We start from the raw sequence: 27,643 nt of genomic DNA, 5'->3' as shown, positions 1-27,643 counted from the left end.
CCCTCTCTGGTTCTACGGAACCTTTCCACCCCTTTTCAGTTCGAGATCGTCGCTACCCCCCGTAAGCGTTCACCAAGCCAGTTCGATCAGTATTACGCTTTTCGTCAGTTGTGTTTTGCGAGGGAAATATGGCGAGGATTGGTGAACAAGTTCCATGGTTTCTAACCTAGAAATCGGAATACGTTGGGAAGGTTCGCTGACAACCAATGAGAAACAATGGTGGAACTAGGATATTTTTTCAGTCACGAAGTTCATTTCTCTATTATTGGTTTGACTTACCTCTTTTTACGTAGCAGGTCTCTAATTTATCGACTTGCGTGTGAAACACGGGTAGTAACTTGGAGGTTTCAGCCGGCACCGTAGAGATAGCACCGCAGTGGCGCTACGGTGTAAGGCTCGTGGGGAATCCCACATGAAAAGACAAAGCGCGCGAGATAAAAGGATGTGGAACAGAGTGGTGGGATTACTCGCGTTGTTGAACGTGTTCACACGGAAGATAGGGTTTCGATGTCGTTATTTCCGTCTACGTTTTTCAGCATTTTATTACAAGAATATAGTATAAACTTTCGCTCGATATGTGTGTGTACATGTTAAGTATGTATGCATGTATGCATGTATGTTGTATGTTTTATGTATATGCAGGTGGCGGTATGAGTGGGCGTATAAGGCGCGAATTTCCATCACGCGCGAATCTTTAGTTTTTTCTTTTTTTTCTTCATTTCTTTTATACATATAGAATTCTCGTGTCTTTCGTTTCTATTCCCGTACCTAGCATTATCGTCACGATCATCGTAGTCGTCAACGACCCCAACACAGGCCACGATAGTCATAGCTTTTTTTCGATAGTTGATCGATATACGTATAATAATATATCTTGTGTTAATCTTACGTTTTTTTAAACCTTATCTCCGCTAAATTGTAATCTATATATAGGTATATCATCTGTATATGTCTCTCTGTGTACCTGTCTGTGTAATCTGTGTATTCTTGTGTTTCTTTTTCTTGTTTTCTCGTTACTGGAAACATACTTGGCAATTCACGTCTAATAGTACAACGAAGCATTTTTCTTTTTTTTTTTTTTTTTTTTTGTTAATCTTTCACGCTCTTCTTCGCGTCATTCTGGCTTCTCTTTTCTATTTCACACGTTCGTTCTCTCTTTCTCTCTTGCTCGTTCACTCGCTTCCGCGCGTTCTCTCTCTCTCTCTCTCTCTCTCTCGCTCTTCCTTTCAACGATACGCGCCACGATGGCCTCTGCTCGATCCGATCGACACGATGACCACTGGTCGCGCTCATTAATTGATATGTCAGTGGGTTTTTATCCTGTTAACTGCGTGGCTCCAGCTTGTCCCAGGGAAAGCGTAGTACACCTCCAGCCGCTGCCATAACTCGCTACGGGGTTATTTCCAGCTGTTGGCTGCAACAAATATAAAAATAACGTTAAGAGTCTTTATCGAAATGATTTTGGTCAGCTTCTATTATTAGATTCACTATCTATTCGTATGGAAATTAGGTCAAGTTCATTGGAATACAAAAGCCAGAAGGGTGATGGATTCAATTTGTTGAGGAGAATGGTTTGATCTAGAAAAATTGTATATGGAAGCTACATACATATTTTACTCGTGTTTATGGTTCGTGAAAGTCATAAGCCTATATTGTTAATCCTGTTGTTTTCAAATTCTTATGGATTACGATCATGATAAATTAATGAAATTTGATAAGAGTAATCGTTCTCTGTCACTATGTTAATTGATATTTAGTATGTCAATGAATATAACTTTTTGGGAGTCCCAAAGATTCTGATGGTATATAAACAGCTAATTAATAACAAGGATCATCTTTTGTCAACATTTCTGTACCAATAGATACAACTTGTTAGAACGCCTGAGGTTATGCTGTTAGATAATCAATTAATCATAATAACAACCATTTTTTGTTACTAAATCAGAGAAGAACCGATTCTCCGGTTTAGAATATCAAGCTCCTCTCATAAGAAAAAGTTATCTACTACCGCCATTTGTTGTTTCACACATTACAATTTTGATTACCTTGCGTGCCATTTTATTCATAGCCTACTGTTAGCAGAAAGTTGCACAGTAACCGATACATTTAATGTGCCAGCACGTTCCCAGTATTCTACCATTACCATTCTCATCAACACCTGTTATCAGTAACTGGAAACAAAACATCCAACTCGATGGCCATTTTTGCCCAACAGAAAGCCGCAGAAAATTAGTCTGTGGACAACTGGCGCAACAGTCGTTTCAGCTTTGTATCCGAACGAACTTTTCCCATTTCACGTGGAACCGAGGCGGCAACCAGCTTTTCATACCTTTGTAGTATATGTCCCTATTCATCGTCGGACAGTTCTTCGGTCCCTGAAGAGGAAAAAGTTTCCAGACAATTATAACGGGTTATCGCGCGGTTGAAGGAACTCGTATAAGGGAAAAGCGTTACCTGAATGTTGAAGTCGATGTTCGTTCGAACGGGACGATGATGAAGCGGTTGGGGCGGTCTGAAATTATTCCCAAGCGGCGCGTTCGGATGATCCTTGTCCCCTTGCATCAATTGTCGCAGCGCGAGAAGCTGCAACGAATCGAGTCAATATCACTTTCCTTGTTTTATCCCCTCGCGTCTTTGCTTTCTTCTTTTTCCAGGCTTTGTATTCTTTCTTTTTTTTTTTTTCTTTGCTTTTTGCTCGAGTGAAAGATTAATAACCTGAAAGCTTTGAAAGTTGAGGTTTTTAACGGCGATCGTGCAGATTGATTCGTTTGATTTTTTTTTTTTTTAGCGACGGAGATTGATGTGTTTGATTCTTTTTTTGTCGATCGAGTTACTTTCAATTGGATTATTTTATCGAAGAACGGGAGATTGAAATATGAGGTTGGGATCGTAATTTTAAACTTTCGATGTTTCGATCGTTCCCACGAATACTTTGAAAGTTAAGCATTCTAATAGATGTCGTGCAGGTGATTTGTTTGATTTTTAACAGTAAAATATTTTTAATTGAAATGAGGGGAGATTGTAATTTTGAACTGACGTAGGTTTCATCTTTGATGTTTCGCTTTTAAGAGTTAAAATCTTTAATGGATACAAAGAATAACAAAATTTTGATATACTTTCTACCAAATATTATTGCAATGCATCAAAGAGTACGTTTCTATTCGATTAAATTAATATAATCTGTTAATAAAAAAGCAGAAATTTTCAATAAAAGTAATAGAAAATCAATGAAAGTTTCGCTAAAACGATAATATTATACATTAACGTGTTTAATAAATTATTAAAGAATCGAAATTTCAGGAATGTCGCACCTCAAGTAACACGCTTGAAATAATAACGTTCCATTAACCTTTCTAATAAAAGTAGAGTGCGAATTAATCTGATTAATTTTGTACGAATTATCGGCTGGCGAAAATGAAGTAAATACGACACCCTGTTCTTTATCGTCTTTGCATTTTATAATGGCTTAATGGCCCAAACAGTCTCCGTGAGCCAACAAGCTACTAACACCTACTACAGAACGCCTATTATAGATATTGATTTATCGATTTATCAATTTTGAGAAACTACAACACCGACGATCGTAGTTCTTGTTCTTATCGCTTTTGCATTCTGCTCTTTCGAGACGACCTTTCCTTCCTAACAGCTTAATAGCTTGAAAGTTAAGGTCCTCGATGCCTGTGCTATACAACAGCAGTTATACGTATCAGCTCTTTGACTTTCGACAGGAATATTTCATTATAACACCTGCTCGTCCTTCCCATATTTCAAACTCCTGTTTAATCTCGTTTGATTATCCAGTGGGAGAAAATTGCAATTAGTTTAATAAAAAGAGTTTGTTAAAATTCATATCCAATTACGAACTTTTAGAGTTCGTTTTACTGAAATATAAAATACCAAGTTCGATGATAATGATTTATAATCGGGCACACCTCGCCGATTTCGACGACTTTGAAATATGTTGTCAAGGTATTCATTTTGAACAAATTTTCCCTATACATGCTGTCCTCCTTCGATCTTATTCTATGAAATATACGCAAGAGTATTTCTATCACTATGTATTAAATTGTATTTATTGAATTATGCATGATCCGTTTTCTAGTAATAGAACTAAATGGAGCATATATAACTCAATAAAATAATATTAAACAAACGGTGTGTTGCGCATCTATTATCACCTTAAGAAATAAAACAAGCTTTTGGGACGATCTGATACAAATGGAACATATATAACTCAATAAAATAATATAAAACAAACGGTGTGTTGCGCATCTATTATCATCTTAAGAAATAAAAGAAACTTTTGGGACAACCTGATACTTTTAATACAGTAGAGCTCCCCTTATCCGAATACCTTAATATTCAAACGTTCCATAATAATAATATTAATATTATCCGAATGTTCTATCAACCAAACGTAATATTTCCCAGGAACAGATAGCTTTTCGCGTTTCAAATATGTAGGTATTTTACTAGTGTTCATATAGAATGTATTCTTTCCTTTATTCGACTGAGCATTCGTGGCATTCGGAAAAGGACTTCGATGGCACGAAGTACGAAAAGAATGTAACTGTATGCAGTTAAATTATATGTTAAATTATATATCATAAATCCTAAAAAAAATATGGGATCCATAAATATATAGAGAAACTATCGATTAACCTTAATCTGTATGTGAATAGATAAATCAGAAATGTGATTATCCCATTATCCAAAAATTCCATCGTAATAACATTTTTTTTTCCTAGCACACAAGGGAGACTCTACTGTACTGTTCATTTGTTAGGATCTTCATCTAAATTAAGGTTTATTTCAATTAATAAGAAATAAATATATGTTAAGCTTTACAATTATTAAATTTATTGCTACGTATATAAATATGTACATCTGTACGAGGAAAAATGAAAATACTCCGGACGATGTCACCTTGTTAGAAAAATCAGGCTCGAAAATGTGAGCTGGGAAAAGTGGGCTAATAATCGACGCGTCGACATCACGGGACGCTCTTTTCGCTCTAATGGAGGGCCACGAGGCCGGGATAAGCTTACTAGAATATTCGATACACCGTGTGCACCGGTGGTTTTCCTGGTTGGATTTTTTTCGGTGTAACGAGCAATACGCTGCGTGCATGTGGGTTCTTCCCCGTACGTGTGTCGTTTGTTTGTGTGCTCGGTTATTTTGCATCCCTTTGATGTCGCCCCCTGGGTAACTTGCCCCGAAAAATACTAGCCACGTAATCTCGGCCCTCTGTTTTAGCAAGTATAATTCCTCGCACGCCACCGGCGCTGTCCCCGATAAATTTATTAAAATGCATCGCCGCCACCCTCTGTAGATACGTAAATCATCCCGCGAAAAGTGGCTGTTAAATCATCGATCAACGCGCGGTCGTCCTCTCCTCGATATCGCCGCGAATAAATTAGTTTCGCCACGAAACTTTCGACATACAGTTTTTCCATCGTCCAACTTTAGTCCCTTCTTTTTTTTTTTTTTCATTCTAGCTTTGATTTTTATTTACGGTTAAACGATCGAATATTGATTGCATTTTTTTATGGTTTTTCGTTTGTTTTCGTGGTTTCTTTTTCAGTATTTAGCCTTTATGAGGGTGTGGAATTGGTTAAAGGGACGACAGATTAAATTTGTTATTATTACACGAAGTTATGGGTTGTCATATCTTTTCCTTTTATCTACAGCCGTACAATGGCTTCGGAGTATCGATTGATCGCATCGTTCTCTTTTTATTCTATTGATCTTTTTGTTGTTATATATTCAAGAAGATTACCGGGATAGAAAACGTAATCAAGGTGAAGAAGGATTAGGGTAGTAGCTTAAATTCGATGTTATCGTATGCGGTTCTACAGCGTCAAATTTTATCATATTTTTTTAATTGTTGTGTAAATGCCTGTGATTATTCTAACGTTTTTTGCGGATTCCATTTTTGCAGTTATACTGATATATAAAAGACATGAATTTGCATGAACATCTGGCACCCTCGTAATCGCTGGAAGCTTATCAACGCATATTTCGCAATATCTCCTGTTTAACGTTTAAAACCAAAATACTCAGCGCTATTTGAAACATGTTTCATAATAAAAGTACTAGAATATCTTGAAGATTAAAATCGCTAGACATATGACCTATTTGTAGAATAATTAGATTAATAATTTAGAATAATTAGATCAATTTTAGGATAAATATATCTCGGTATTTTCGTGCACAAATTTTGATATTCTACAGGGTGTTCGGCTACTGTTTCAACATAATTTAAGGGGTGTTACTCGACGCTGAAATAAGACCAAAATGAAGAATAAAAAATTTGCATTTTCGGCTTTGTATAAAATTTGATCGATCAAATTTACACACTTCGTTAGTAATGAAAATACTAAGCGAAGATATAGTTAATATTGATTTGCGAAGAAACATATATTTTTTGTCTGTATAACATTTCCTTCTATATTTAAAAAAGTAACTTATCTGAAATTAAACATACCATAAAAAGAAAAAATAAAATTAACCTCCACCTGTAAACCACTTGTCACCACTATGCAACCATACTTTGTATTTATTAATTATTCAATTCTTTATATGAAACTCCCTCTCATAGATATTTGATCATCCATAGTTGATCATTTCACTAAAAAAAAAAATAAAAATTAATCTCCAGCTATGCAGAAACTATTCAAAAATATACTATTATTCAAAGAATTTTTTTTATCTAATGTTTCCCTTTATCACCTGATCTAATAAATACACGCGTTACTTTAATCACCAAAATTACCCTACACCAAATACAATTTACCCTCCGTCACCCAGATAACCATTTCTCTTAAATTAAAAAACGAGTTTCACGTTCGCTGACCGATTCTTCCACTTTGCTCGGCAACAAAGCGCATTTTTATATTATCGATCATATCGAGCACTCTATCCGAGGTACTGGAATTAAAATCATATCTCGTACACCGGCGTATCGAGATTAATTCCCCCTTTAAAAAGCTCAATTCGGAATCGTTCGACCGGCAAAGCGACGTTTCCGTCAGGAAGTCAATAGACCTCGATCCATTATTCGCGTCTCAGACGTTGTTTGCACGCGTTTGTTTTTTTTTTTCTTTTCTTTTCCTCTTGCTCTTTTTTTCCTTCTCTTCCTCTCCTTTTCAAAGGCTTCGTATCGTTCTGCATATCGATACGAACGAGTTTCTCGATTATAATACGCGACGCATCGATTACCGATTCGCTGGCCGGTAATATTAAAATACGAATCTGACGGCGGGAACACGCGAGACACGGAAAAGGGATGAAGTTTTCCCCGACTTTTTGAAAGACAGAGGAGGGGAGAGACAGACAGACAGACAGAGACAGAGAGAGACAGAGACTCGTGATAAACGATCCATTTGGCTGATTGATCCGTAGACAGATAGATCTATTATGCAGCGAGTGAAAACGATGAGTCGACTGCCCGTTTTGAAAAATTATGCACTGTACGCAATTGAGATCGGCTGTCGCGTCGCTGCCGCGTTCGAGAATGACGAACAACTGCGAGGCAATTGGTGCACTAATATGTTGGAAGCGAATTTTTCGAGTAAACTCTGTTAGGGTTTTTAAATTTTTCTATTGCAATCTTGTTTTAATAAAATGTCCTGTAATGCTTGGAGGAAATCTAGCAAAGAATTGAAGTTCAAAACAAGTTTTTCGTACTTTTCTACGAACTAAATAAAGAAGTTTTTATGCCTCATTGCCATTCTCGAATTTTTATGTCCATTTTTTCTTTCATTTTAATAAAATAACTTTTAATGGTTTTTTAAGCTTCCTAGAGAACTATTTCTTTTTATCCTCGTATTTAATTGAAATGAATTCAAAGTTTCGTTTTTGCTAAGTTGAAGTTACTCTGTTGAGAAATTTCCTCTTATCTTAAACACGTAGGATGAGTAACTTAATTGACATTGATTAATTTAGAATATTCCTGCCGAGAAAATATGAATCGTCTGGAATAATTTCACAAATATACAAACTCACAAATACCATATAAACGGTATAGGTGTATATTTACATATTTAGCTGGCGTATCGCAACGAACTGCCAGCTAACTGAATTTCCTACGCTATGATCGAATTAAAGGAAAAAAAGATCAACGACACGGAACTGTCCATTAAACTCTGCCCGCCTCGCTATATAATCCTTAATGAGTAGCTTCGAAACCGAATCTTTACTTTGTAATTCACCGCTTTAACTTGCCAAATCAGCCATTCTGAAAAGAAAATTAAAAAGGGGAAAGAACGGGAAGGAAGAATGGAAAGAAAAAGAAAAAAATACATTAAGACATCAAAGCGTGATAAGGAACTCACGTAAACCAATTTTCCTGGTCTGTGCGTGCTACGTAGCGCGCGAGATTACGCCCGCCATTGGCCACGCGAAATCGTTAAAAGAACATCAGAAACTGCTTTCGTGCGTGAGTTACTACGATTCTTCAAATCGTTGGGGTTCCAAATGCGGGCCTCATCAGTGGCGGCCGCAGAAACGAAATAAGGTTCTAGATGCCGGGACTGCGAGTCTTTCAATTGTTGAGAAATTGAAAAAGAACTAGAGAGAAAAAGCGATAAGTACAAGCATCGAGAATTATTCGAAATGACTATTATTCTAATTTATATAATTGATATAATTTGGATTAAGAATTGTATCGATATTTTATCAGATAGTAATTGAGAATAATAAATGTTTCAATGAATTTTTCGTTGTCGTTATCGTGAAAGTGACCGACGTAACATTTTGACCGACTTAATTTCACTCGATTAATAAGTTGAACAACATCCAATCAAGTATTTCTGCCACTTGAAGGTTATCGTAACATCGTTGAGAACATATTCACCGCATGCTTCAACAATCGAACTGCAGAGAACCTAAACCTCCTCTGGCTAACTTGAAGCCGGTCATCGAACAGTAGCAAATTAACCCTTGTTCGTAGTCATAGAGAACGAAGATCAGCAGAAGCTGCATAGCCAGCTATGGAAACTTCAAAGTTGGATCAATGTAATTCCTATCCGCAATGGCGCTATGTGATGGTCGATATTCAACGACTGCGTCTTGATGTCGCTACTCTCAATTCAATGTGCATAATTTTATATAATATAAGATATAGTTGTTTTAATTAAAATTGTAATTTTAAAACTAGAATACGTTCCACTAATAATCAATGATATCGTAAAAATTATGACAATTCATTAGTAACATTGTAAAAGTTACCTTACAACATATTGCAAGTCTTAAAGTGGGTAAAATTGCATATGGTAACAATTAGGAAACTTTTAGAAAAAAAATCACTAAACCATTAAGTTCGATACCATGCGGGTGAATGTGCACACACACATATACGAATATTCAATGAAAATTTCACCCTCACCTGCTGCTTTGTGATGTATATCGGCTTGTTCAGGATGATCCACGTGGTGGTCTCGTGGCAGGCCGGCATCGTGATGGAGCCGTCGTACGTCATGTAATATTTCGTGTCCGGCAGCAGTTCTCGTACCACGAAACGTTTAATCTCCATCGCTTGGCCTGCGTGCAATCGGTTCGATCGATAACATGACGATCCGACAGCCACCGTGACGCGCATACGTACCCCAATTAGCATTGGCGTTCCTTAACATGCGCCTCTAACGCCTGATATTACACTTTTATATGTACTCTGTGTACTTCGTGTCGTTAATGGCCGAAAGAAATATTCAAAGAAGCCCGCGGCGCGCTCTCGATCGATAATGCTATGAAAACAGCATTGATCCAGAGAGCGTCTCGAGCGTTTTCTTCGATTGTGAATCGTGAAACCAATTCTTCGCGTAGCTTTTCTGGAGGTACATACTTATGCGTGTGAATTTTATTCTTACGCGAGAGATTCTAGTTTGGAATTGATCTCTGAGCTTTTGCAAGAAGTGATTAAAGGTAATTCACTTTCCCTTTGTTACCGGATAATCTCTGACTTTGTTTCTGCTGAAGTTATATTTGAGGTTAGATTCGATGTTCGTTCGTAGCGTTGAATCTTTGTGAAATTTCCTGCGATACGAGTGAAATACCGTTTAGAATAAGGAAATAATAAATAATTATGTTACAAGAGCACGTTTGTATCGAATACCCATGCATATTTTTGTATTTAGTATATAATTTCTTTTATGATATTTATATCGATTGAATGTTCGTGTGGTTCTTTATGTTTAGCATAGAATCGTTCAATGTTTCGTATTGTTTAAACGTTTTATGTAGGTCGTTGTTGTATTTAACTTGAAATCTTTATAAAATTGACTATAATATCCGTATACCATTGAGAAACCGTTAAAGATAAAGGAATAAAGTAAGTATTATATTTGGTTGTTTTAGTCTGTGAATATTCCTACGATTAATCCTTTGTGAGCTGAATATTCTAACCTACAACACTTCCTATACACGACGTAATACTGTGTGCCACGCGATCGCTATTATTGCCAGCGTAATACTTATCACGATTTTACATGCTGATCAAGGTATCAATCAATTTATTACACGCATATTTAAATTATTCTTTTTAATGCAGTAATATATAAAATCAGGTAAAATACATAACACTCGCTTTTCCACTATTCGTCAAACACGTATGTGACAGTGTGACGAGGTTATAAAGCTATATGCGATGCTCATGAAATTCATCAAATCGATATACGCGTCCGTACCGTATAAAGGGTTAATTATTTAGAATTTGAGGTGTATATCCATGCTATTCCTGCTTCGTGTGCTGTACAAAATGTCAATTAACCATGACACGCGTAACGAAGTTATTCTTTTAACTTTGTATGATGTAAAATTAAATAACGTTCGTTGAACGCGCATCTTTGTTCGAAACGCGTGCGTCAATAGCACACAAAGGATTAATTATACAAAATTTCCGTATTTATACTTTCTATTATTACATTACTAACTTTCTAAAACGAAGAACAAAAATGTCAGGTAATCAATACACGTTTTATTATCGAAGCTATTATTTTTCGATTTTATGAAATCATGTGAAATGAATGAAATGTGTATTTTGATTTGAAACGTGTGTATTCATAATACACAAGGAATTAACCTATTAAGGACCAAGCAATTAAATAATGTGAAATTCCTATTTAAAAAATGCATAATAAAATAACTTTCATATTGATTTTATCCAGATGCAAAAAAATGTATTAGAATATTAATAATATTTGTAGAATAATTGTAGAATTGCATAAACTTTTTCTAATTGGAAAAGGATAGTTTGTATCACAGTACTAATGTATATATTAAATGAAAGAGATAAATATATTTATAGAAATTTCATAAAACGAAAAAAAACAATAATAATGAAGAAAATATTCAGCAAATCTTTGAAATGATCCATATAATCTCAATGGTAAAGCATGCTTCAACATAGGAAATTAATTAAAATTTCTAAGAAAATGCTTTAAAATATGCCGATCCTTAACTGGTTGATTACTCGAAATTACATATATTTACTTTCGGTACAATAAATTTTTTCGATCGAGGACGAGCTAATTATGCAAATGTTGTGTGCTAGTCGGCCATCGATATCACGTGCAAATAATCGGTGAAAAAATCCTCTTTCGACGTCGATAGCGATCGTTTACTCCGTCTGATTTTATTTGGAGCAAGCAATATCTTTAATTAGCTGATGCACCCCCAGAGAAGAGTCCTCTCCCCTTTCATTTTCAATTCGCATTACTGTTTTCGTTTGACGTGTTTCACCGGAAAAAATGCCTTTTTCTCGGCAATTGGAATCAATTAGTTTGCAATTAACGTGGCCGTCGTTGAGAACGACGACTTAAACTGATGATTATACGAGGAACAATTTGAAACGAGAATGCGACGATAAAGTAGGATTTAATAGCTGAAATCGTTTTGGTTATTAACATACAATTTAATTTTTAAAGATCCCTCGTCCTTTTTTTTTTAAATCTTTTTTGTTATGGTCCATTCACTTATACATTTACAATGCTGGATAAAACAAAGCATAAAATTGCTACTAAAATTGGTACTTGTGTATGAGCATTGATAATTTCTCTATTAGACATTTTTTGCCGTATTGATGAAAGTAATTTATATAGGAGCATGCATTGTATCTATTCGTTGCTGTTGTTAAATACAACTCCGTTTCGTAATATTATAGTGATATTTTGCATTACTTGCATTCTTTTGTCCATCACTGTATATATGTATAGTAAATGAGTACAAATGTAGAAAATTATTCTGCGAATAGCATTATATTTTCCAAGTGTAATTTACTCGAATCAAAATAATTTTTATTTATATTCTGCTTATCGATATAATGGAATGTTTATAAAGTTTCCGAAGACGAAAGCAAAAGACCAATAATGCACGGGGATTGATTTAAAGTTATTATTACTTATTTTCAATGTGTAACTTTAAGTAGGTAGAGGAACTTTCGTTTAAAAATTCATCTGGCCGTAATCTAATGTTAGTAACAAATAAAAATTAAACATATTAAATTCATCTTCGATAAATAATGTAAAATTAAAATAGAAAGTCATGAAATTTGTTTTCAAACATCATACACGATCATAGACGGTCTTTGCTGTTGAAAAGTAATTAAAATTCGTTTTTTGCGAGCTACCTTTATGAACCTCTCTTAATTAACTTTTTTTTTTTTTCTCCTATTGACACATTTGCAGTGGCTGACGTAAAATTACGTCTTTTCATAAGCCACAGCTGGTTGCAGCTGGCGTAATTTTGGAGGATAACAGAGATATAAGAAAACGGTATGAAACTATAAACGAACTTGAAAATTCTATAAATATATTCAGTTTTTATCTGTTTTTATTTCGAATTTATTATTTTCATTACAAATCTTTTGGCGATAAGTTTCTTAATTATGAATATGTAAAAGGAGTAAAATTTATTTTTACAGTTTAAAATATATATTATTTCTACTAATAACGCGGCAACCAGCTATTGACTTATCCCTTGAAAAATAAATTACCAGTTGCAAAAGTGTCAATTTAAACGCATAATTAAATAACATATTCGATTTGATCGTAATTGGGTATTCAATTGGATTAAAGTATCCTACGGGGTGTACCCAAAATGGTTTAATCGAACTGATTGAGTCTATTTCACGAATTATCTTAATGAAAAAATAAATCGATATTCACGAATTAACTTTCGTCCAGCGAAAGTGTGGAGATTCTGGCTGTCACGAGCGTTGAATATTTTCCTTCTATTTTTTTTCCTTTTTTTTTTTTTTTTTTTTTTTTACCGATAAAACGAACTGAAACGGTTTTTCGCGATAATGAAATTTAAAAATGAAATCGTTCATATAGGTTGATAGGGTAATAATACGTGGATGTAACTTACAAAGTAATTAAATTTGCAGTTCGGCTGGAAAGATTGAAAATACCCTGTATAACCTTTGCCTCGTGAAAGTTGAATAATCTCGTAAAACGAGCCAATTTAAAAGCAATTTGAAAGAAGCAATTTATGTATGAACCACTTATTTGTCAAATCAGTTAATTCCATAAAACGAAATTTATAGAAAATTAATGAAATTACGCAAGATAAGCATCGATCTTTTCAAGCACTTTGACACTGAAATTTGAAAAATTTCAACAACATCGACCTAACCACTTTGTGAATGTTCATATGCAAGTTCCTCTTAATCATTCAATTAACAGGATGCCTGTTAATTAAAGTGCCATATTTAGAAGGAACTCACGTATGTATGTGCATAGAATATGCGTGAAACGTATCGTGGGTTTCGATCAAACATATTCCAGGCACACCCTTCGCACTGTGTATCGCGAAGCAGCGCGTGGAAACTCGATTTCCTCGAGAAATTCGAGTCCGGTCGGGTGTATTAAATTACTGACGGTCTCACCTCCGTATCTGATCTTATCCAGCTGTTCGGTGAATATTCGTAGCTCCGGGTTCGAAAGGTCTCCAACCTGAAAGCCAACCAGCACACAGGCTGTATCTATCGGCTATCGTTTACCGTGATCGTTTTACGTTTGACCGTTCTTTCGCAGAATGGCCCGTGAAAAATAATACATAAGCGGGCCTGTGGCCTGTGAGAGATTAGACATGTACCTGGAGGAGAAGGGACACCGCCACGATCCCCTGCGCCCGCTGCAAGGCGTCCGAGAAGTTGTTGTATAGTTGCGAGTTGAAGCCGAATATCTGCAACTGTTTTCAAACAGAAATTAGGAAATTGGATTAGAAGCGATAGCTGCGAGTAAGACGAGTTGCGATGTTTCTATCATATCGAGTAGTTGCGATTTCGCTTAACTTTCATATAGTCGATTAAGTAGACAAATTGAACTTCTCAATACGAAAATCAAGCTTCTCAATAATGAATAGGGTGATCAATCTTCTTGATTTCATGGAACTTTTAAGTAGCTCGTATGCTTTGCCGGAGCAATAGCGAGGCTTCCAAGCGGTGAAAGGTTATGGCTTATAAAGCTTGCGTAAAAGATAAGTAACGTAGCAAATTGCTGGAAGATAGGAAAAATGAAGAGTGATGTGTAGAAGATAAATAATAGTGGATCGTTGGTATGTAGATGCAGGTAGCACGGTGGTGTAGGTTTTAAGAAGTTTGAAGCGCATACGATCAAATAGAGCTTTTGGATAGTTTGAATAAAAAGGATATGACCCGGTAAAGTTTTCTAGCGGTCAATCGAATGGTGGAATTTTCAAGTAACTGGAAGTCTGAATACTTTGATGAAAAATAAATTCGTGTAAAAAAATTAATAGTATAGTGAATTATTAGAAAATAACGAAAAGAATAATGCAGCGAACTATTGGTAAATAGGAATAACGTGGTGGTGCTTCTGGTTGTAAGTAGTTTGAGACGCAAGCGATCAGACAGAGGCTGTGAGTAGTTTAAGTCGTTTATCGGTCAGACAAAAGGTTCCCAGCGATAAACGGAATGACGAAGCATTTACGTACGTAGCTTTATGGACTTTTAAAATATTAAAGGGTTAAATATTTTGAAGAATCACCAAAGATAATCTTCAAAGGGTTCGTTTACTTTTAAAGGAATATGGATGCGGACTTAAACAATTTAAGCTGGCAACAAGTTTTAAGAGGATTTGTTCCACTTAAGCCTGCACCGTTCAACCCCTTTACCCACTGATGAATTTCTAATGAATAATCCAGCGAGTGATTTCTTTTTTTTTTTCTTCTTCTTTTTCTTTAACACGGCGGAGTTCGATCGAAAAGCACAAATTAAAATGAATGCAGACGAACGAAGTGCCATCGTGAACGCGAATCAACCTTTCATTGTCCGATTTTATTTCATTTCACGCGACATATGTGATAGAAAAAAAAATATATATATATATATTCTTTTCAATGTTATCTATCGCAGATTATTCTACTCTCACCGCATCGAACATTTTATAATAAAAAAGAAGGAATTTCGTCGTTTCCATGGTTGATTTTCGTCTCGCTTCGGGCGAATTTGCCACGAAATATTCCGCGAAAATAACCGGAACAATGAAATTTTGGAAATTCTCTCGACGCTTTTCAACAAACAAATTTGCAAAGTTAATAAAACATTAATCATCCGGTTGAAATCATCGCGCGTTTTCGCGAAATTCGTCGACGAAGAAACGACTATGGTGCTGAGGATAGAGATGAAATCAAGTTCAAGATGTATAATATTGCTTAGAAATATCCGGATATTTTGGTCAATCTGTAGTAACGGTACATATATTTTACAAATGTGTAGAAATGAATGATGAATTAGCAATCAGAGGCAATACTCGTTAAATTTTTATAAAGTCATCGGACTATAATATTAATTTATATTGCAATTAAATAATATAATAACGATATATTTTATTATTCACTACACCGCTTCGAGTATGTTTAGTAAAATATTATCACATAATTGTATTAGCATGAGAAGCTTTTGTATCAATTTAAAAGATCCTTCTTAATCTGATTTATAATTAGAATAGTCCAAATATTCCACTAGTTTCCATCATAAAATTAGATATCCCGTGTTTAAAATATTCTTTCGCGTTTTCAATAATTCGAGAAATACTAATCCGTATACGCTTAATCTGGGCAAACTTTGCTATTATTATGAGTTTACCAGAATGGCTGAATACTTATGAACTAGTAGTATACTACTTGAGCCTATCACTAAAAGTGGTGGAGGAATGGTCGTCTCGTCACGCGAATAAACCGGCCGCCATATTAGCAAAGTTTTATAATTTTTTCAAATTCCGTGTCGACCAACTTTCCCAACGTCGATGTAACAGGAACCCGCAAACTGTTAAAAGCTATACGTTTTCGCGGGCCACACGTATATCGCGAGTCTATACCGGTAACCTAGTTCGCTAGTTCTGACCCAGTTCGAAGATTAATACTTCGAACGTGGAATGAGAAAAAAAAAAAAAAAAAAAAAAATAAAAGAGAAAAGAGGAAAGAAAGGGAAGAAGAAAAAAAGATAGAGGGCGGTGCTTTCACGTTAATCAGTTCCAGTTACGTGATCAAGTGAATAAAAGTCGTCCTCTAATCGGCGAGTATAAGAATCTGCAGATAGACGGATACGTATCGAAGAAAGATCGATAATCGGATGTCCAGGAGGCTAGGCTTTCTGACAGAGGCCGATAGTCTTGGCCACTCGATCCATGAGATTAGCGAAGACGAGTTGTTGGAGCAGAGAAGTCGGTGTTGCAGCTTTTCAAGGCGACGTCTACTTCTCACTTTTTATTTCTCTTCCTGTTTTTCTGAAACATCCCTGTTGATTTGATTTTCCAGTAAATTGTGTATTCCTTCGTATAACAACTTTCTTTGAAACTTCACTTCCTCTTAATTCTCAAGCTTTCATCTTGTTCTCGTTTCTTTAAATTCTTTGTCGATTTAATGTTTGGTTACATATCTTACTTCTTTTATATTTCTGTTTCTAATTTGGCGAAATACCTGTTATTTTTCGAAGATCTTTTATTCTTTGATCTAATTAAGTCTTGGGTTTTATTTCATGTTATTTATATATATATATATATATTTTAGCAAGGCTTCATTTTATAAAGATTTGCCGATGATTTAGTATTATTTTCGTGAAACATTTCTGTTCATTTCGTTTAGCGTTTTATTCTTTCGTCAAAGAACTCTTTTGTAGGCTCTATTTTATATTGTTTCCTTTATAGTATGTAGCGTTTTTGCCACGCCTCCGTTGTTTGAAATTTATTGTTGATTTAACATCGAGTTACGTTTTTAACTTTGTCGTATTTTTATCTCTATTTTTGCAAACACCTCTGTCGATTTTGTTTTAGATTAAATCTACTATTCTTTGGTTTAGATATTTTTATCTCCGAATCTAAATGTATTTCGATCTTAATCAAGCGTTCATCCTTTAAAAATACACGACTGAATTCATTTTATTTTTCACTTATTCACATGTCTATTAAAGGACCTCTTCAGCTACGTTTATATTCTATTGATCTTGCTTGATCGTATTCATTTCTCTACTCTAAAAAACTTGCAAACTTTATTTTCTACGATCTCTTAATCCGAATTTCGTCAAATTTTCAAAATTCAATTATTTCTTAATTTCATCTATTCGTAATACTAATATGGAAATTACAGATTCATTCGAAGAAGCTGAACCGAGTTCCACATGTTTTCCTTACCTAGGTAATTTGAATCCCATTTTCTCTCTGAATTCGACGTGGATTAAGGGAGATATGGAAATCTCCAATTACTAATTAATGCATGATTATCATGCATCTGCATTTATCGTGCTATTACTAAATTATTGACGTAATTCGTGGACTAATAATAATAGCAACAAATTAGTGGCCAGTACTCATCAGCCTCGTTAAACCAAACAAAATTCACAAACTATATTGAATTTCATGTTCAGTTTATTAACGCTACCTGATAGATACCATGAAAAGATTTGAATTATTAATCACGGACCATCTTGTGGGAATATAGTGAGATTTGGATATTATTATTTGGAATAATGTTATCAATTGGCTATTATTATCACAAATAATCGGTCCCAAAGCACTTTATTTAAAATTAATTGAAAATAATTCGTCTATAGCAATTGAACCTCGGCTATTGTTATCAATTGTGATAATTATACTCAGGGACGAACGATAAGAATTCTTAGCAAATTCCCACTAAATGGATCATTCCTTTCGAAATTTACTTTTTATCCTCTACACGAGTGTGTGACAAGAATTTCTAAATAATAAATAAGTCTTGTTCTGAAGCGTACCCTTCATCTTTTCGAAACATATTGTCAAAGGAAAATATGGAAAAATGACTAATGGAACTGCACAGGGGCAAGGAAATAGTGTGATGGAAGAAGCGAAGCAAAAGCGTAGAGGTTTCTGATGTGTTTAATATACAATTTGTGAGAAATATAAATTGTAGAAATGTTGCAATCGTTTGACTTCCATAGCGAAAATCTTGTATCCTCATTGTAACGTTATCAGACTGTGTAAAGTTAATCTTATTAAAAACTGCAAGTCCCAAGGTGACAATAATAAGTGACAAATGCATCTTTTCATCCGCTACAATAAAAAATACACGGCCGGATAAAAAATACCTTGCAAAATCTCAGACGAATAACCAGACAAAAAGATTCTACTTTCACGATTCTACATTCCTCTTTTAAAATCATTCGAATCATGACACAAACATTTTTCACGTTATAGAAGTCAAACAACATATTTAGATGCTCTTCTTCAACTGAGATACTCTGTATTTACTTATTTTTAAGAAGACAACAATAAAATAAAAAAAGCAAGTTCTACTACTATTTGTTCCCATTATCTTTCCAACTGTGAACAGTGCCATAAAGACCCATTACAGTGGATCCAATATAAAACACTCACCTCAGCTGGAAACGCGTGTCCATCCACAGTGTGCTCGCTACCGGTTCGATCGTCCAATCCAAAATGCAGATGGATCTCGTGGAACTGGTACCGATAACTCAATGGACCGCCCGAGATATTCACAGGATGACGCGTGTCGTTGTCCACAGCGAACACCACGCTGTGGCCAGTGTTTGCCAACACACCACCAACTCTGTGCTTGTCCACGTGCAGAGGTTGCAGGTTCGGATCGAAGAGGAGCCTGGATGGCTCCAGATTCACCGGCGATTGCCGTCTGCCCTTGTGGCACAGCCACCAATCCGGATTGATGAGACCCCAGAAGCCGGGACCTTCGAAGCCGAACCGATTAAACGACACGTTGAACGCGACTTTCGAGCATCGATTAACGCGCCCAGCCCTCGAGACCGACTATAACCCCTTCCCCGGAAGAACTTTCCGGCACGATAAGCTTTGGGGATTAACAGCTACACGGCTGTTGGGGAGGAGTGGCGTGAAATTATTTCGCTGAAGGGAGTTTACGATTTGACGAGATCGTAAGGTTTCAAGGGGCATTCGATGGCTCGACGAGTTCTCGTGTTTCAGAGGGTTTCGATAGATTGGAAAATGTTTGGTAACGTTGGAAGATCAATGTGACTTCTTGTAGGAAGAAAAACAGTTTCTAGTTTCTTATGGAATTGGTGAAAGTTGTAGAAATGTTTGACAAGATTGGAAGAGAAATGATTCCTACGGGGAGAAACATGTAATTTATCATATTGTTGGATGGATGCTCATAGGCGGATTCTCGTGTTTGGAGAACTTGGACATGATTCCTTACGGAACTAGTGGAGGAACAAAGACGGTAAATTCTAAGAATAATAGCTCTAAAATTGGAAATAAAGTAAGTACATGATGAAAGTAAGAAGAAATACACTCGTCGGTCGAAATTGAAACTTGAAAAGAACGGAAAAAATATATAAAACTTCTTAAAAGATTGTTTAAAACCTTGTAAGTGAACGAGAAACTGTGCAAGAATATTATTATTATTAAGAAATATTATTATTGAGAATATTGCATTTAAAGTTATTTGTAACAAGAACTGAATAACAATTTCATGAAAAAAATCACTTAAAGAATGCGAGTGTGTTTCGATTAATTGGTAAGAGCGTGGGATTCCTTACCGGAAATACCGTCATAGGTCCACCATTCCTCCCAGCTGACGGGCCTAGATTCTGCAAATAGTTCATTATCAAGAATCCCCGCGATGTCACTTATGCGACAGCAGTCCTTAACCTAGAACTAGTTGCGGTGAGTCAAGTGGCAAGGATATTCGGCCACACTCCACCGGATAACGAGCCACTCGTCTCAATTATACACTTTCTTGCTATAGTCTGGCTCTGAGTCAATTGGCCGCTCAAGGTCACTCAACTAGAGACTCCCTTCTTTTTTTTCAATCTCCCTACGTACCGTTCTCAGACACGTTTTCAAGAAACAGTGTCTACGAACCATCATCACTTGTCTCTTACTCTTTCACGGTGCATGAAAATAGTAGCGAGGAATAACAGTAAATGAAGAAAGATAAAATCTTTGCTTTATAGGTTTTCTTGTTTTATTTTCTTCATTTTCTATATGTGTAATAATTGGACTGTCGATATTTATGCAATTGTACATTTGTACGAACGAAACTAAATAAGTGGAACTTTGATTTTGTTTCATCTACTAAATGTTAGTAAATATATAAATTGAATCTTTCTGTCAAGATGTACTATGATAAATTGAGTAAATTACGTCAGAAATTCTAGTTATTTAATTAGCAATCTACATTGATAATTATGAAAAAATATAAAATGAAAGTTACATAAGAATTTAAATTAAATAAAATTGCTAAATATAGATATATACAAAAATATAATGTTTCTCAAAGAACTCTGTTCTTGCTATAGTCACAGGATGAATAGCTTCTATATTTACCAATGTTAGCAATCTAAAATTTAAGATGTTTTCACATTAGGGCTCCTTTACACGGATATAGATGTCTATATGCGTCGAGGACGCATATGGTGTAATAATATTTCAATTTATGACCTCGCTATGTCCTTTCCACCAAGAGTAAATCTTTGCCGATGACCCAAACATCAAGACCTCGGCCACTGAGACGTATCGCATGACTCAACATCTGGGTCGTCGATCCCAAATGGGTTATACATAATTATTTATTTAATTCCTCCCTCGCCACTCGTATATGACGTCAATGAAACATTCGATTATCAAAGGTTAAGAACTACTGAACGCGATTGAACAGCATTGAAAAACACAAAGAAGTCAGTTAGTACCTTGTATCAGGACGATCACGAACACTCCCCAGACGCCCAGGAAGACGGAACTGAATGGGGCCATTCCTAGGACTGCGCGGTCTTCGTCAATTGGGCATCATTCGGCTCGATTCTATACAACACAAAAAGGAAAGGACACGATACCTCCGAGTGCACGTGTATCATACTATATATATATATCCTTTTCCTCCCCTCTGTGTATGGCCATGAGCCCTGTCCCCTTATCTCATCTTCCTAACCCTCGAGAACCGTGTCCGAGATCAATCGAAACACCAAGTAGTGTGAACCACTCTCGAAACGAAAGCAACGAACTTCGCAGCCACGACAGGGAATTTCTCTCTGCTCGATGGTGAAACGATAACGACGAAAACCACAACTTCAATCGATCTACGAGCACACCGCAGGAATGTCTCAGAGCGAGGGGGACTTTTAATTAGCCAGCGTCACGCGACCGATTCGCAACTTGAGGACTACAACTGTCTGTTGTTGAGGAAAAGTCCTGCGGAACTGCACAAGGACAAAGGGAACATGGTAGTGTTTACTTAAGGAAGTATCTAGCCTTGTTTAAAGTGCCATTTTTACGTATCCTTCGATATCTTTTTCAAGGAAATCATATAGACGTTTCGTATTGGTTTTTTGCACATACATTTATTAACGATCGGAGAATATTCACCATTTTTTTCAAGTGAAAATGATCAAAGTTGAGCGAGTTATATGCCATTATGTAGAGTCCGGTTAAAAGAAGCATTCTACTGGCTGACACGAATCTGGCTATTCTACTTGTTTCCTCTGGCGAACAGAAGTTACGTAGCAAACTGAAGGATATATTACGTCTTTCTCGTTTCTTCTCGCTTTCATCTGATGCTTTTTCTACGAGAACTATAATGTGGCCTCGCATTTTGGAATTGAAACATCTCGAAAGTCCTGGATCGATTGGAACTTAAACGGGCACTGCAGTACTCCGTTTCTTCATTCAGCATCGCTCACTGCAACGATGTTCGATTTTATCTGTAGAGATAACATTTCTCGAGCAGTAGCAAATTTGTTTATCTCAACGATTGTATCGTATCTGTCTGAAACAACCAATCGGACATTCTTTCTAAGAAACTTCTTCTTTCGTATGAAACCTAACCTATCCTAACCTAACCTAACCTAACCTAACTTAACGACAAGGAAAAAGAGAGGACGCGTGTCGTCGTCGATAAGAGCCGCTGGCTCACGAGCCTCTTTCTGAGAAGAAAGAAAAGACAAATCTGCAGTCATCGTCGTTGTCGAAGTAGGGAGAAGTACGCTCGAAAACGGGGCGGGCTTACTCGAATGTCCCCCGCCCCCTCTTTCGCTAGGGGTGGCTCATTCTGTGTTCGAGTCCACTCCACCCCGTTCTACGGCACTCCAGGCCTGTGTTCTTAGGTCAGGAAAACTCGAGTAGAGGCTCCCTTCGAAATGTCGTCGATCGATCGATCCGATCTCACTCTGACGCCGCTATCCACGCCGAGTGTCTCTAACCTACAACCCAGCAGCCGGAAAGATAAGAGGGTACTCCGCGAGTGCGATGACTCGGCTCTCATTGGATAACCCCTCGTTTTTCTTTCGCCTTGGAGGCTACGGCACGTTTCTTCCGCGATTTCCATCGTTCCCTGACAAGAGATGCGCTGGATGCCGGTGTTGGTTTTAATGAAATTTGGCGCGGTAATAGTTTCGTACTATGTGCCATGCAGAGATAACAAGATGGTTAACGGGATAGCACAGGGTCAAGGGATATTACACTGTTACATCGAGGAATAATACACTGTTCTCTGTCACTCGTCGTCACGCGTTGCTACATTTTTGTATTATCTTTAGAATTGTATCGAGGCAATAGAATTGTATTGTACAATTGTATTGTATCGGAAATAACCAAACAGATCGGCAGTCCCTCGCCTAACCATCTTCTTGTTTCTCCGCAGTACAATTGCAGTATAACTCCGCTTAACGTTTAAGAACGTTCCTCCCGCACTTTCGACCGCCCTCTGACATGGAATGTGGTATTCGTTGATTTAAATAAAATTTGCTGTGGTGGTAGTTCTGTATGTGCAGTACAGCAGTACTGCGTTTCTATAAATTCCATTTATTTGAGCGAAACTTTAGTCGGTGCTTGATTAAATGAACTCCTACCAGTTGAATCCACTTACCCGAACGTGAACTCCTATTAACGAATTATCGAAAAATCATAGGTAGTTGGGAGAATAAATGGTCTCCTATTCCGTCGCACAAGGCTTTTAAAAATGATGCAACTGAAAATAATTCAATCCTGCGTTAGGAAATGACAAAAGGTGCGTCTTATGCGAATATGGTCCTCGTTGATTACAATGGAATACAATGTGATTAAAAAATAAATTATCCGAACGTTCTACTTCTCGAATATTTCATTTTTCGAGCAGAATGTCTGTTAGTATCAAATGCGTTTCTCTCTTACAAATACTATTATTACGTGTATTATTATATAGAGCACACACAGCAAATGGAAACGACGCGGATGTACCTTTTTACAACGAAAACTTGTGTAGTCTGGCGGACAAAAGAATATGAGGTCGGTAGATATTAAAACAAACTGACATTTCTATGTGTAGGGAGATAGAAACAGATGATATGAAATACAATAAAAGTTGTTTAATGTTCCTGGATTTGGGATGTTATTAAGAACATTATCTGAAGAGATAATGTTTTAGCTGGATTGGGAATTAGAATATAAGGCAAATATTGAGACGTGATTGATTAAATCAACTACATTATGCAAATTATTCGTATATCGCTATTTGTTTCTTTCGTTAATTCACTTTGGTTGAAGATTACGTTCCATAATGCGAAACCTACTTCATAACGTTAATTGTATAAACTTAGAGATCAGAGAAGAACTTGTTAAAGACATACTGTGAAAATTAAATAGTTACTACAATATAGAAGCCTCAAACTCGGTAGTTTTACACTCTATGAAGTTTAATCCTCAGCCAGTTTCCGCTGGACATTATTGTCACGAGCGTAAAATATTTTGTTTATGGCAATAAAACGAGAATCCAAAGAAAAACACCTCCTATATGAAAACACAGAAATGGTTAGAATTTAACAAAAAGATCTATCTAAGTCATAATCGATCCAAACGAAGATTAACCCATTGCGATCCAAATTACATTCAACGTTTTATCATTATTGGTTCATACTTATAGAGTTAGTTATAAATTTTCATAATTAACGATGAGAACATAACTACTTCTTATGATTCTGCCAAATTAAATTTTGTCACGAAATAATATCAGTTTTACATATTTTACCGAAAGCAAAAAGAATGAAATGAAATCCATTCTCGGGTTCAGCTAAACATAGAACTGCAAAGACTTAACCGTTAAACAGGCTGCATCAATTCTGACTCACTTTGATGTTTTAGATATTTCCACGTTAATTCCTTCGTAAATTATATTCTACGTTTTATTATGCGCCTTATTATTCTACCAAACTTTACAAACAGGTTTCACTGCCATAAAATAAAGCAATGGAGAAACGTGTACTATGAAAAACAGAATCCAAAAATTTCAATAGCACCAAGAAAAATGTGTCTCGCTTTTAAAGTAAAATTCACGATTGAAGATCAACGCTCCTCACTACGATCCATCCTGTGCTAAGAAACGAGTATTAAACTACTATCGATCATCATCATCGACGACATCACGGATTTACCACTTTGAAAATCAAAACCCTCAATTACTACCCTATTCTTCTATTTTCTTTAAAATAATAATCTAACTTACGTATAAACTTACACGCCTTATGATAAGTCCGTATCGGTAACAAACGAACCGGAACGGAACGGGGATTGGTTCTGGGTTCAAGCATCTCAAGCTTCGTCTTTAATTAGACCCTATCGGATCACGATTGATCCCGTCGGATTTATTACCGAGGGCCCTGATAGTCGACGGTGTCTAATCGAGCGAGCCAGAAACGAGTCCTGCCGTTCGATTGCGCCACTCGAACGCAATTATCGAGCCGTAGGATTTTCGTTGGTGCCTCCGTGAGAGCCTTGATTCACGCTAAAAATCCTACCTGTCACTCTAATTCCTCTGATTCAACGTCAAGACTCAAAAAGACGAAAAAACAAAAAAAAAAAAAAAAGACGAAGAAAGAAGAAACAGCCTTCTTAGTGGTGTTTACTTTTAAGTCCGAAGAGAGCGCCAAGCGAAACGATCCTGAAACGCTTGAAACAACGAAAGGGAACAATTAGCCAAGTCTTACCCCAAGCCAGAGTGCAATGACTCGACTCACGGTTCTACCGTCGGTTTCTTCCCGTTTCTATGCCCACTCGTCCCCATAGATCACTTCTATGTTCTCTTCTCTACCCTTGGAATATGGCCAACGAGGAAGGAACCAATGAGACACACGTACGAGAAGGATGAATCGAGGAAACACTATATGTCTCTCGTGCACCGTACACATTAGCCGTGCATACACTGGTACACTTAGAGGTGCACACGTATGGACATATACATATATACACGTCGAGTAAGAGTGTCCTGTCCGGTCGAACGATCGATCGTAGGGTCGTGGTTAAACGTCGAGTCGTGTGCTTCGATCGAGACGATTCCCGGTTCAGGACACGGATCGCGTCTCTTGTCCGTCTTAATCTTAGACGCAGTCCACGATTTTTTCTAACAAAGACGATGTCTCGTTCAGCTGTAAGCGACATTAAGATGACAAATTTGGACTTGAAAGTTTCTTAAAAAAAAAAAAAGAAAGAATTTCCACTAAAACGAGAAAAGCGTGGACGACTGGTAGGAGAGACAGAATGTATAGGGTCGGCCGCGAGCGAGACTTGGTGGGAGGACGAGCGTGCGAATCGATCGGCAAAACGCGCGATGGTGCGGCCAAAAATTTCGCGTGACGAGTAAACGCGGCGGCTATGGGCACCTCCTGGCCGCAATCAATAAATGTCGATCAAGAAATAGAAGCGTGCCAACGGCTATCCCCTTGTACACTCACAAATTGGTTAGCCTTATCTAGATCCTCGAAGTAGAAAAAAAAAAAAAGAAAGAACACTGTTCCAGGACTAGAACGCGTACAGCTTAGTTCCCCGGATTATGATATCGGTTCCGTTGGAAAAAGAGTGGTTAAACGAAGTTTCCGCAGGCCGATACTGACCCGTGCACGATGACGAAAAGGACGAGGATCGTCTCGTAGCTTCCTCCTCCTTTCTTCCGCCTGCTCCTCTCGCTTAGCCACCGGCACACCACTTGCACTGCTAATACGAGGGAGCAGCGACACCGTACGATACGCGATCCCGCTAGTATCCAACCGAACGAGCCAAGATACCGATGTATCTCCTGAACGAGAGTCGGAACGATCGTTGGGACGGTCGCGAGTCGACTTCGAATTCTTTTTTTCCCTCTCGTGCGAAATAATCTCGTTAAAAGCGGTCTGCACCTTTACGAAGGAACGACGAAGGAGGAACGACTGCCCTACGAGACCAGTGTATACGTTCCTCCTTCTCCCTCTCTCACCCTCGCGCTCCCACCCGATTCGTACTCCATCTAGATCTCTCGTCGGCCGCACCGGAGGCTGACGGCACGCATGCGCCAGAAAATAGTACGGTTATCTCTGTTTCTCTTGATAGTAGTTCAGCGGAGATGTATAGGGAACGAGGCTAGTTTCCAGCTCGTTCTGTCTTACTCTGGCTGGCCCTCCTCGGTTCAGGCCACATCGATGCTTCCGGACATGGGGGAACGAGCGTTTCGCGCCTCCACCGCTCTTCCACTCTTTCTCTCTCCCTCTCTCTCTCTCTCCCTTTCTCTGTCTCTCTGTCTGTCTCTCTCTGTCTCTCTCGGGCATCCTCGTCGACATGCGAGGACGTCTGCGCACTTGCCGGACCAGGACGAGGATGGAGCCTCCTTCGGGATACCGGAGCACCTGTGCGCCCTTTGCCCGCGACCTACTCGCGATTTTTCACCCTTGGAATTGGGATCGGTTTTTCAGGAATTATTCTGAAGGCTTTCGAATTGCTTTCGAAGGGTTTGATTAGATATTGGAGTTAATTATGGTCTCTCGGTTTAAGACGCTTGGTGTTGCTAGTTTTATGGTTAGCGGTCTTCTTCGTTGTAATCGTTGAGTTTTTTTTTAATTATTGTGCAAGTTGAATCTTCGTTTAGATTGATCGAGTTTTCGGCTTAATCGAGGTGGCTTGCTGTAAGGTTTAAAGCACTATCGGAGTTTTTATGGAATCTGGTAATTTTTTACCCTTCTAGCAGGAATTCGTGGTTTCGTTTTAAGGAATCGTCGTGAAAATTGGGTCTTGGGTTGGTTTAATGGATCTGATTGAATGTCGGAGTTAATTATCATAACGTGGTACAGGGATTTGAGTATTATTGTGGGTTTCATGGTTAGCCACTTTTACCCTTGTAATTGCTTGGTTTTTTTCAGAAATTACTCTAAATCTACTCTTTAAAT

At 37.2% G+C, this 27,643-nt stretch overlaps 2 protein-coding genes across 3 annotated transcripts in view; one reads left to right on the top strand and one right to left on the bottom strand.

Annotated features, from left to right (window-relative positions):
• Positions 1 to 524: 524 nt before the first annotated feature.
• On the bottom strand, positions 525 to 26,676 carry Carpb (Carbonic anhydrase-related protein B). 2 transcript variants are annotated; one of them, XM_072015679.1, is made up of 10 exons: positions 26,342 to 26,676; positions 21,176 to 21,287; positions 20,024 to 20,074; positions 18,867 to 19,195; positions 14,095 to 14,190; positions 13,886 to 13,952; positions 9,389 to 9,543; positions 2,455 to 2,583; positions 2,330 to 2,375; positions 525 to 1,414 (listed from the first exon to the last, which is right to left on the bottom strand). In XM_072015679.1, the coding sequence occupies exons 2-10, from the start codon at positions 21,237 to 21,239 to the stop codon at positions 1,398 to 1,400; spliced, it is 954 nt and encodes a 317-aa protein (XP_071871780.1). In that variant the 5' UTR covers positions 21,240 to 21,287; positions 26,342 to 26,676; the 3' UTR covers positions 525 to 1,397. The 2 variants fall into 2 exon arrangements, with proteins under 2 accessions (XP_071871780.1, XP_071871782.1); XM_072015681.1 differs by lacking the exon at positions 26,342 to 26,676 and adding an exon at positions 26,183 to 26,324.
• Pngl (N-glycanase Pngl) overlaps positions 9,775 to 27,643 on the top strand; it is a 53,091-nt gene continuing 35,222 nt past the window's right edge. Inside the window, exon 1 of the mRNA XM_072015674.1 lies at positions 9,775 to 9,924. The gene's annotated coding sequence lies outside the window, so the exon portion shown is untranslated. The remainder of the gene's footprint in view (positions 9,925 to 27,643) is intronic.

This window comes from Bombus fervidus, chromosome 13, assembly GCF_041682495.2.
Source record: "Bombus fervidus isolate BK054 chromosome 13, iyBomFerv1, whole genome shotgun sequence".
NCBI classification, from domain to species: domain Eukaryota; kingdom Metazoa; phylum Arthropoda; class Insecta; order Hymenoptera; family Apidae; genus Bombus; species Bombus fervidus.
This window is presented reverse-complemented; position numbering and strand designations above follow the sequence as displayed.